Here is a 12,805-nt window from a genome sequence, read left to right on the forward strand (position 1 = left end):
TTCTTTTGAAAGTAATTTTCTTATTTTTCACTTTACCTTATATATCTAGCGATAATTTTCACAAATGTAGTCTTTTGCTTTTTCGTACATAAACCTTGAACCATATCGTTAATGACCGCCTCGTCCGGTGTTAAATCCGGTTCGAACGTTTGTTCTTCCGCTTCATCCGTAGAACTTTGTAAAATCGTATTTAATTCATCGGTGCTCATTAATTCTAAATCTTTAACTAATTTCTCTTGGACACTCAATAAGGGATCGTGTTGTGTGTGTATTTCCGGTAACACCAAATCGTCGGTTATATCGAGAAGATTTAAATTTTTCGTGGCCATTTTTTTTTTTAAGTATTTTTTATTAGCAGTTATTTTTTGATGCGTTTTAAAATTTCAACCGTTACCTGGCAACCGTTAGCCAACATTAAGAGGCAGGTTTTTAAATTTCTCATATTTATAACCCAAAAATTAATAAAATCGTTTAAAAATTTGCCGAATTGTGGCCGAAAAAAAGTGCTAATTTTCAATTAACACAAATAAATTTCTATTTATTTACAATTGTTGTACTTTTAAAATGTTGTTTCTTCAAGGTACATATATACATAAAAACATACTATGTACATTTTTATATGTTTTTAGTTAAATAAGAACAATTTAAGATCTTTTTATTTTTCAAAATCTACACTTTTTTCTTATAGTTTTGCTGGCGTCAAAACTCAACCATATGGAACGTGTTTTTTTTTTATTTTGTAAAAGAAAAATCAACTAGTTTTGAATTCAAGACCATCCCCCCAGTTTTTCCCTTTTGACGTACATACGTCATTTTGTAAATTATTTTACGAAAATTTAGTTAAATATTTTAATATTTAATTATCATTAATTTTAAAACATAAACAAACATTAATTATAGTGACAAATTTAAAAATATTCTCATACATTCATTATATTTTTGTATTGAAAATGATTTCTTTATTTTAGTATTGAAATAGTTTGTAAAAATTTATTTTTATTTCAAAAATTATGTCAAAATGTTAAGCTCAATTATCTTCTACTCAGTGTAAAATTTTCACTTCATGTTTTTTAATTTATATTTTACTGTGTAGCTTGTATCAAACAATAGACATCGATTTAAGCTACTAATCACATGACCTGAAGAAAGAACTAATTTAATTTCATTAATATATTTCAACTAGTTTGCACAATGAAAATTTTTATACATAAAAGTGGCTGCCCAATCAAGTTTAAATTATATTATTTTAAATTCTCTTTAGCATTAAAACTTTAGATTTACCAATGTGCCTTTTTAATTTTCCACTTCTTATAGAGTTAATTTACAGTTTTGCATTTTCTATGAAATATGTAGTTGTGTGTCAACGATCTGTCATAAATTGTATGACTAAGTGTGATATTTTGACAAATATTTTGGAATTATTTAAAGAGTTTAATGACTCCACAACAAATCATCGTTAAATACAATTTAGTACAACTGAGTCACTACTCAGGCACAAGAGGTGTCAAACTTGACGTTTCAAAAATTCAAAATCAGATGATAGGGGAGTTCTCTTAGGGATACCAAATATTTTGTACTACAATATCTGTGATGTGTTAAAGCAACGCGAATATGGAAGACAAAGTAATGTATACAAAACAAACAAATAAATAAACAAAACAATGAAAAGGGCAGTTTATAAAGAAAGAGACAAATATACAACGAAATTATTTTCTGTCTCCTGACACCTCTGTATACTTTGTGACTCAGGTTTACCAGTCTTGGCTACTTGTACCCAAATATCGGGATTTTGAAAGGCTTTTGGGGTCTGGGGGTTTTATTAGTGATGTTTTAAAATGTTTCAAGGATGTTATGGGCACAAAGTAGTTGGGATAAAGTTTGTTCTTATGTCTGATAGATTATCGTATATATCAGATTCCTTCTCATTCTTATCGCCGTAGTTTCTACAGAAATTACTATATCAAAACTAGGACTTTTTCAAGCCACCCACTGCGACAATGGAAGTAATGTGGTGGTAAGCCCTTGAGATGAGATGAGTTGCCTGAGCCACGCCGACATTAAAATATCTGGGTATACCGAGACACTCCAAATTTTTGTGGAACCTTTAAAGTAGTGGAATTATTTTCATTAATCTAGATACTTTCATTATTTTCATTAATCTAGATACTTTCCTGTATAACTCTGTGATCCGGAAACCAAACGATATTTATGTTATCTTGTCTCGTTAAGAGAAGAGCGACAGCCAGGAGATAAAATTGTATTCCCTTAGAGACCAATTTAGGGACCTTCCTTGATAACAAATATCATGGAAAATAAATACTCAGAAGACATTAAAGAAGGGCGGAAAGAAGCTAACTTAAGTTATTTGAGTCCTCGTTAGTAAAACCATTGGGGGAAGGTCACACTAAGATATTGTATGAGGTAGGTCTTATAGGTCAGGACAATATTCCCACAGGAATTTCAGATCATAATGTCGCGACCTATAACTTCGTTTCACCCCCAGTAGAGTTCCCCAGTGGGGATGAATGAATTGGATCCGATCAACTATTAGAAGGGGGTGCAGTTTTCACTGATGTATACAAGATGGACAGACTCCCTGACGAATGCATCGACAATTTATGTACACAGTTCTTAACGCTCTGAAATGTCATGTAATACAGATGTACTGGCCAGACATATCTCAGATCTGGGACATAATATTAAGGATCGGGGAATAAGACTTCCTATTTGTCACTACTGCAGGCTAATCTTTGAAAGATTCCGTGACTCCACGAACCAGTCCTGGAATAGTAGGACGGATTGTCAAGTGTCTAAAGTTTTTTGGCCAAAACTGGATGCAAAGGCAACCAAAACACTAATTGGGTTGTATAGGTGTAGTCTCAGAATTGTACGGTCATTGTGCAATTGGGGCTTTTATAGGTAAATGGGATAATAGCACACAGGATTTTTGTAGAGTGTGGTGGGATGTAAAGGAGTTGGAGGCAGTAGAGAACATTATGTTCAGCTGGGCGGGACTACAGAGTCATACTTAGATCTAAATGGCTAGGAACTAGATTTGTATATGAACTTGGGAGTGTTGCTAGTTGTAAATTGTGTAACATACTAGGTTTTATCAGGGAAATAGGTTGGCTGTTGAAATGATATTCTACGATGAATTAGAATCCGTAACCATTCTACCCTCCTTACGCAGATTTGTTTGCTTTTCTTTTTGTTTCGCCTTTTGCTATTTTTAAGACTACCTTTCTTCTTCTTTCTTTATGCTAAAATTCCCTTATATTCGCGTCAGATAAAGGTTCCTTTGTTGTATAATATTGAGTTCTTATTTTTTGATCCACGATTTCCAATAGGTTTTCTATGGATTTAAGATCTGGAGATTGGACAGGCTACTTGAAAACACGTTACAACATGGGGGTGTGTTTGGGGTGATTGTAGTGCTGGAATCCCCATTGTATCACCTATATGTGCGAAAAGAGAGTAATGTTGCTTAATTTTTTTTCATTGACATTTCTCTCTCCTTCCGTTCTATGTATTTATTCTATGTTCAAACGTTGAAAGAGTTCTGTTTTGAATTAATTCCATTATGAACTAATTCAACGATGAACAAATTCTATTTAAATAAAAGCCTTTGAATAAAGCTAAAGATATATATGTATTTTGGAAATGGTTTTTTGGAATAAATGCCTGACATTTTTATTAAGTTCGAATTAAGTTTTTAGTGAATTAAGCTAAAATTGAATCTATTAATTTGAAGCTCTGGTTGTATCGTGGCCAAAATAGATTTAATTAAACTAAATATTATTGTTTAATTTGATATTTTTTTATTTAAGCCATTAAAGAAAAAACAAAAACATATTTTTGTTTATTTTTCTAAAGGTGTTAAATTAAATATTTTTAGTTTTATGTTTTATTCAACACCAGTAAATTGAAAACTCAAATGATTGGTTTAAAATTAGAAATCATAGAAAAAATCAAATAGATCGGAAGCTCAGCTGTCAAAGATCTAACTCAGTTGTCAAAAACCAAGTGGTGAGAAAGTATTAGTATAAACAAACTATATTAAAACCAAGACAACACTCGTATTGTAATTTCTGTGAGTATTTTTAGTTGTTTGAGTTTTTTTCTAGTTTCCACTCTATGTTTATTTCTCTATGGTTAAAAACGTTTTTTTTTAAACTGGTAAACAAAATCACTAAATATTATTATGACAAAGTAACTACTCAATGTATGTAAAATACATATTTTGTTATAGTTTAACAAATATTTGAACTGTGAAATAGATGTTAATTTGAAAAACTGTTGATTTGAATTTTTTGATTCTAAAAATATAAAGACCTACTAACACCAATACAAATTGTCATGTATTCGTAAATTGTGTCTATTAGTTACAGTTACAGATCTAATTAGATTAAATGATTTAGACCGATGTTTATTTTACATCACTATGCGACGAGTAATATTTAGTTTAGTTGCTGCTTGATTTGCAATAACAAATAAACGAACACTTGTGAAATCGTGTTTTTATATTTAACGAACGGTCAGTTTTTTTTTTTGTTAATGTAACTAGTTTAAACAATTGTTTTATTAGATAATATTAATTGTTGTTATTTTGTAAATTATCGTACATATTTAGAAATTTGTTATAAATCTTAGCCTAGTTTAGGGAGCTTTTTATTGTTAAGTCCGTGACTTTTTGAATTTTCCGTCTCTTAACTGAAAGCGCTACACTGCTCATGTCAACATAGAATCTGTCAGTTGAATCCTGTCAAAATTTGAACAAGCTGCGTCATTTAGTTTGTGTTTTAGACAACCATTGATAGCAGACTACCGCTAGACTTGATGAGAAAATTATTCTTTATTGCGGAAAAAAACCATCACTCAAACCAAGGCTAAGCTTGGGAACTAAGCTATGAGAACTCAATATAATAATCAGTGATTCCAAAATTTGATATTCATTAATCCCCAAGTGTGATCATAGTCCAAACAGCATTGCCTCTAGTGTGACATTAAATAAATCTTTCGCCTCAATGATTCCAACACTAAATGAAACTGTACAAAGAAAATCTTTGAATGATTTTAAAGAGTTTTTTCAAATATAATTTTTAAATGCTTTTTGCCAATTTTGAAAAATAAATTCATTAATATTGATGTAAATTCCATTTCCTTTTATTGTTTTTCTAGTTATGACCTCTATCGCAACCTATTTTATTCGGGATTTGGTTTGTCAGCTGGCCTACTTTCATTCGTATTGCTTCAGAAATGATTGAATCAGAAATTGCACCCATTTTCTTAACTTATTTAGTATATTTCAATCAATATTTTAATATTATGAATGTTATAAGTAAATGAATTTTTAATATTAAACTTACATTTTGGTTTCCGTTGATTCCTCGTGTGTTGGTGCATGATTGCTGGTGTCATAAAAGGATAATTTTCTGTTGGCAAAAACTAAATTTAATAATGGAGCTGCTCTTTGATGGCGCTGTAAAGAAAGGAATTACAAACAAAAATTAACTTTAGTAAGAGAATTTTGTATCACTATAAAATATTTTAGACTCGCAAAGCTCTTAACTATATTTACATGATTACAAACATTTTTTAATCTTTTCAATTTTGTTGAGGTAGTAATTAATTAATACAATTCGATTACATATTTGTATTTATTTTTTCAACTGTTATCTTTTTTAAAATTTACCATATGACCTATTACTTACTAAATTATAAATAAATAGATTACACAAACAAAAGTAATTAATAATTTACAAATAATATTTGTATATAGAATCAAAATGACAAAATCATTTATAGAAAAACAAGCAAGAGAGCTAAATTCGGCTGTGCCGAATCTTATATACCCTTCACCAAATTATACTTATAAATGTTTTTATTTAAACAAAATAAATTTTTCTTTTTTAATTGTTTTTTAAATTTTTTTTTCAAATATTTTTTTTTTTTTTATTTTTTTTATTTAAACTAAATTATTTATTTTTTAAATTGTTTTTAAACATTTTTTAAAATATTTTTTTTTCCAAATTATTTTTTATTTTTTTTAAAAAAAAGTTTTTTTTCCAATTTCTTTTTTAATTTTTAAAAAATATTTTTTTTGGAAAAAGAATTTATGACAAAAAAAAATTGTTTTAATGAAAAAAAATTCGGGTTAAAAAATATTTTTCCCGATTTTGACCTATTGTCGGTCCAACCTACTATAGCCTTATATACATCGTTGCAATACATAGACTTTGAAATATCTATCTTTAGATATCCATATTGTCTAGATTAATGACTTAGCAATAGATCAAAATAGGGCAAAAATCGAAGATGTCCCGGTTTTTTCCTTATATCTCAGCCATTTGTTGGCCGATTTTAAATAGCAACCAAGCCGGAAGAATTCCCGATATATTGATGTATGCATCATGTAAGTTATTTGGGGGCTACGGAAAGTTGATTTAAACATACAGACGGTTCAGAATATGTATACAAACGGAATAACAAACTTATATATACCCTTGCGAAGGGTATAAAAATAGAATCCTGTACTCACTGATATACCCTCCCATCTCTAACCAGAATTACATAAATTTCAACTTTGTTGGCTATTCACACATCCAGTCTCATTAGTTCTACATCTGACAATGCATTTCATTTTCTCAAGAGACCGGTAACATTACTAACCCAAATTCATCTAAAGCGACACTTTACTCTCGCCATCATGCGCGGATCCAGGAGGAATAAAATTAAAATTTGTTTTCCATTTTATTCCTTTTTTTATATGAAAACTTTTCGGTTGTGGGGGGGGTTTCCTATTTCACCCCCTCTGGATCCGCGCCTGGCATCTTACTGACATAATTTTTGTGATCGCTAATACTTGATTGACCTGATGGTGACCGTTGAATTCGTTGGCAACTTTTCGCTAGTCAAGTGACTAGTCCAATATACAACAGGGGTGTAAGTTGTTTTTGTTTATAATTTAAGATGAAATAAATAATTCTAAGCTACACACAGAATGATAAATTTACATACAAACACATATCTTTCACCACGTGTGATGGCGAAGACTATAAAACAAAAACATAACGATCAATAAAGTCTGATGTCTCCCAAAATGAAGGCTAGATTCACACAGCACATGCTAATATTCGAACGTATGTAAATAATGAAAAGAACATATGTAAACATGTATTTATACCCTACACCACTATAGTGGGGAGGGTATAATGCGTTTGTGCAAAATATTAGTCTAACATCCACCTTAAAGTATACCGATCGACTTAGAATCACTTTCTGAGTCGATTAAACTATGTCCGTCCGTGCGTCCGTCTGGCTGGTTGGCTGGCTGTCCATGTAAACCTTGTGCGCAGAGTACAGGTTGCAATTTTGAAGATATTTCGATCAAATTTGGTACATATTATTTTTTCGGCCCAAGGACGAAGCCTATTGAAACTGGCTGAAATCGGTCCATTATTTAACTTAGCCCCCATACAAATGTCTTTCCGAAATTGGACTTTGTCGGTCATAAATCTTTAATTTATAAATGTATCTCCACAAATTGCGCTCCAAATAAGTTTTATATATACAAAATTCATGTCACCACATTTTTGTTACGATCGGTCCATAATTAGTCATAGCTCCCATATATACCCGCTTCCGCAAATCACTTTAACGTGCATAAACCGCTTAAAAATGTTGGTATACACACAAAATTCAACATAGTAAACTTATAGACCTTAATCACACGACCTACTTTCATGGTGATCGATCCATAATTGGTCATAGCCCCCATATAAGGCCCACTTCCGAAAACCACTCAAAAATATAAATTATTGAAATTTTAAAAGAATAATGTTTTTGCTCTTTTACTTAGTGTAGGGTATTATATGGTCGGGCTTGACCGACCATACTTTCTATTTTGTTTACTATATATGAATGTTTGTATCTTGGAAGATGCTCATATTTGTATGTACGTTCAAACTTTCTAAGAAAAAATAACAAATAGGAATATATCGCCGTCCAAGCCCAATCATATGATACCCTACGTCGAAAACAAATTAAAGGATTATTAATAGACGTAAGATAAGCCATCATTTATCAGGCAATCCAAATTACAGTTTCCGATTTTGCATGAAAATTATATCGGAACTACTAGCAATTATGATCTGAATATTTGAATATGGACTGGACCTCATAAAATTAGATTACATACAATAAACTTATCTGTTCAAAAATTTATGGACCTATAATCAGAAAATTTAGTGGCAGATTTATGTAAATTTTCAATTGATGTTTAATTTTATCTAGATATTAATATTTTTACAAGATATATTTTTCGCAATACGATTCGATTTTCGGTATTGGGCCTTATATGGGAGCTATGTTCAGTTTTTTGCCAATCCGTACAACATTATTAAGAACTATTCTCGTCAAACACATATTTTTAGTTGTTACAAACATCAGCTTAAACCTATCAGCTTAAACCCTTTCCACTCAATTAGAGTTGTAGAGCATAATTATTGGCCAAAGACTTTTTTATTGTGGTTTTCTATACAAAACTTTTTTCAAAATTCAACAACACAAACAATTAACACGTGTATTGCTTTTGTTGTACATAAAAACCGTGAGTATTTAAATTTTTTATAACAACAACAAATAAGTTTCTTAACACTCATTATCACTAAACACGTGATTAGGTAAGTGGTAGTATTTACTTGTTTTCTTGTTCTCTCTTAATGATTTGTCAGGTGTGTATGTACGTAGTATGAGTAATAAGAGAGAAGGACAAATAGTCAGTGTGACAATTTGACAATTATTTTGATGATGCATTAAAAAAATATTTCAAAAATATAAATAAAACCAACAAAATAGATTATCTTTTGTATGTTTAAATAATTTCTATTAAAAGGAAAGAAGATAAAAACAAAATTCTAAACAGATGCAAATATTTTGCAAAACAAGAAAAATTTTAACAAATTTTTATGTACTTAATTTTCAATGCCAATAAATGCGCAACGGTTTTTTTTTGGCGTTTTAGCACTTTTTTGTTGTTTATTGTGTGTTTTTTATAAAAATATATGTACAAATCTACGTTTAAATGTACCCGAGCAGGGTGTAAAATGAAGCATGTTATTTTCTTAAAATGTTTACACTACAAGAAAAAGTTCTCTATATTTCAGGATAATTACATATATTAAAATATCTACCACAACGAAACATTGAAATCTCAGAGCGAAAATATTTAGAAATATGTACAACATAAATCGGTTAATAAAATTATATTTTGGGTGAAAACAAAAAAATGTTGGTGAAAAATAGATGAAAAGATCGAGGTAGTCGTGGTTTTTGTTTATATCTCAGCTATTTATGGGCCGATTTTATCAGTCATCATAAATATGTATGTATGTTCTTTTGAAACTGATTTTAAAATTAAGAGTTCTATCTTATAAACAGAAAACAATTTCTGAAAATCGTTTTGAAACTAGGCGAGCAATTAAGAAAGAATCCTTCCCTTGTTTTTACAGCGACGATTCATTGAACCAAATTTTACCACATCTGACAAAGCTTCCTTCTTGACATTTTTTAGTCTGTATATGAGATCTACAATTTTCTATGGGATATAGATCTGGCGATTGGGCAGGCCACTTCAAAACACATACTTTTCATTGGATTGTAACCACTCGTTTACAACCCTATAGGTGTATTTGGGGTCATTGTCGTACTGGGATATAATTTCGATTTAAGGTGGATTAGTCAGTACTTTTAGTTTCATGTGGAGCCGCTTGGCTTCTATGTGCCGATGCCAAGTAAAGTGCAATATTTTTAAACTAAGTTTCTAAACAAAAAAACTTAGTTTGGATTAAATGTGGATCAAATTGTTCCTAATATTTGCAATCCTTTTAAAATTTTTATACAAATTTTAGTTTTAGAAACTCAATAAATATGTAATATACATATAATTAAGTCTTTGTATTAATAAAACTCATTTAAATTTTCAACATTTCTTAAATTTGCCATTCTAAATAACAAAGTGTAAAAAATCTTGTCCAAAGGTCAAAGGCAATTCCTAAAAAATTGGACTTTTTACTATTTTGACCATAGAGGCTGTGAAAATACTTTGGGGACAAATAGGGAACATATCAAGGTATCCAAAGCTGCTTTCCGTTTTCTCAAAATCTCAAATTTTGACAAAAAATAGGTCAAATTCCGAAGAGCGTAGGGGCGACATATTAGACAAATATGAAATGTGTTTTATACCATAACGTTCTCTGTAAATATACCTTACATAAAAACATAAAATTGTTAAAGAAAGTTTTTTTTTTAATAAAAAAAAAGTTAAGTCACCATTTCGCCCAAAAAACAGCAAAAATCTAATATTTTTTGAATTTTTAAACTGAAAATGAAATTTGTATATTATTGGTAATTTAGTTGTCGAACTAACAAAAAAATTTAAGTCCATTCGGTCCAAAAGTACGCCCTATATTTTTAAAAAAGCGGACATTTTAAAATTTCAATTTTGAAATACCTATAACTCGGAAATTATAAAAGATAAATAGATAAAATCTTTGAAATCAGATGGGAAGCAAAGAATGGCACGTGTTTAAAAATTTTACATGTCGAAGGGGTTTTTGTAGGGTCCATTTTAATAATTTAAACTCGAATACCCATTGCCTATGACCACGTCAAATTTATTTCCAAAACATTTAGATTCTGCTCAAATATTTTTATACCCTTCACCTTCGTGAGAAGGGTATATATAAGTTTGTCATTCCGTTTGTAATTTCCACAATATATACATATATTCTGTATGTCCATCTGTCTGTTGAAATCAACTTTCCGAAGCCCCCAAATAAGTTACACACACGATTCATACATCAATATCACCGGAATTCTTCCGGCTAAAATCGAGAAAATCGGTCCACAAATGGCTGAGATATAAGGAAATAACCAGGACAACTCGATTTTTGACCTATATATGGATTACTAAGTCATTAATATAGACAGTATGGATATCTAATGATAGATATTTCAAAGACCTTTGCAACGACGTACATATATAAAACCATAGTAAGTTTGACCTACAATGAGTCAAAATCGGAAAAAATATTTTTTACCCGAATTTTATTTTTTCACCAAAAGTTTTTTTTGTCGCTAAATAATAAAAAATAAGGAAAAACAAAAAACAAAAATTTTAAAATTTAAAATATTTTAAAAAAAGACTGAAAATTTTTTTTGGAAAAAGAAAAAAATTTTTTTTACCTAAAAATATTTCAAATTTTTATTTTGAAGTATAATTTGGTGAAAGGCATATAAGATTCGACACAGCCGAATATAGCTCTCTTACTTGTTTTAATATGAAATGAATCCATACATTTTTCTGAAGAACAACGTCACACGATAATATTGCCACCGCCAAACTTAATTGTCTTATTTCTGTACTCTTTCCCTTCGGCCGTCTTATAAATGTTCTCCCATCACTGTCTCTTAGATTGTATTTGGATAAATCCGAATAGAGAACAGTTTCTATCTGAACCAGTATAAATTTTCATTGGCAAATTGTAAACGAGCAGCGTTTTTTTTAGAAATTAGAGATTTTATTGCGAGACTGTATCAACCAAGACCACCCTTATTTACCCCGGGTTTAATAGTTCAATAACTAATTTCGAATTACTTTTCCAATACTTTTTCTTTAAGTGTAGAAATTCATATGTATGTATGTACGAGTACGTATTTTTTATGTATCTGTGTAGAAATACATTTTAATTTATATACATAGATACATACACATTCATTAATTTTTTTATTATACGTATTTTGTTTTTGTTTCTTTTATTTTCTCATCATAAGACCCAATCATATTTGCAATACTGAGGGGCTTGTTTATTTTTTCTAAAATTCTTGTTTCTTTCTTTATTTCAAATATTTTTTTTTTGGTGAATACTTTTTTTATATATTAAGCTTTTGTTAAAAAATATTTCGTGATCATTATCATATGCTAAAGGAAAATTTTATATTATAAACCTTAATAAAAATAAACTAAATAAAATACACAAATAAATGAATAAATAATGTCAATTTCGTAGGTGTGTATTAATTCAAATTTTGTTATTTTTGCTAATACGTGCGTAATTTAAAGATTTGTTGTAGTTTTTGTCACATTTCAATCAATTTCTTTTAATTTTTTTCTTTGGTTTACTTGTTTGTTTGCTTTCTTCATTAACACAAACATTTCTTAAAGTGTATTTTTTTTGGATTTTTATTATTTATTTTTTGTTACCAAGTGCTTTTTAAATAGTTTGTTGTTGTCTATTTAAAAATAAATTAAAAAATTAAACCAGCTATTTTTGTTTTAAACCAAAATTTTAATGAAAATACCTGCCTTTGACATTTATGCTAATAAGTTCTTTTGGTTACTTATTAGAAATCTTCCACATTATTCCAGAGCAATTGATAAGAGGTGTTAAAAAATACTTTTATTTCTATGTACAATAAGATAATGTGATTTCGCTTTTTATTGCTAAAAAGATCTCGTGTTTTTAGTCATCTGCATTAGTTTAAAAAACATTTATTTATTTATCACCAGAGATATAAATCTATTGATTAATAAATATTATGATTAGCAGAACTTTGCCAAATTTATGGTTGATTTATTTGGTTGTATATATTTGAAACAGTTCAAGGTTAGAGCAAATTTCATTGTCATTAAATATCTGTTAAGAAATTCTTCAAAATTTGCAATATTAACACAAACATATGGGTTGTTCCATAATATTATATTTGTAGTAAAGTAATTTTTAGTAACTTTTGTTATCATATACAG

At 29.4% G+C, this 12,805-nt stretch overlaps 1 protein-coding gene across 2 annotated transcripts in view; it reads right to left on the reverse strand.

Annotated features, from left to right (window-relative positions):
- GLS (Glutaminase) overlaps positions 1-12,805 on the reverse strand; it is a 42,754-nt gene that overhangs the window by 21,168 nt on the left and 8,781 nt on the right. Inside the window, exon 2 of one of the 2 annotated variants that reach the window (XM_065511125.1) lies at positions 5,367-5,479. In XM_065511125.1, the coding sequence (XP_065367197.1) occupies positions 5,367-5,479 (113 nt within the window). Of the gene's footprint in view, positions 1-36; positions 330-5,366; positions 5,480-12,805 lie in introns of those variants that run through there. The other variant, XM_065511127.1, reaches the window with a different exon arrangement.

This window comes from Calliphora vicina, chromosome 5 (genome assembly GCF_958450345.1).
Source record: "Calliphora vicina chromosome 5, idCalVici1.1, whole genome shotgun sequence".
Lineage (NCBI taxonomy): Eukaryota > Metazoa > Arthropoda > Insecta > Diptera > Calliphoridae > Calliphora > Calliphora vicina.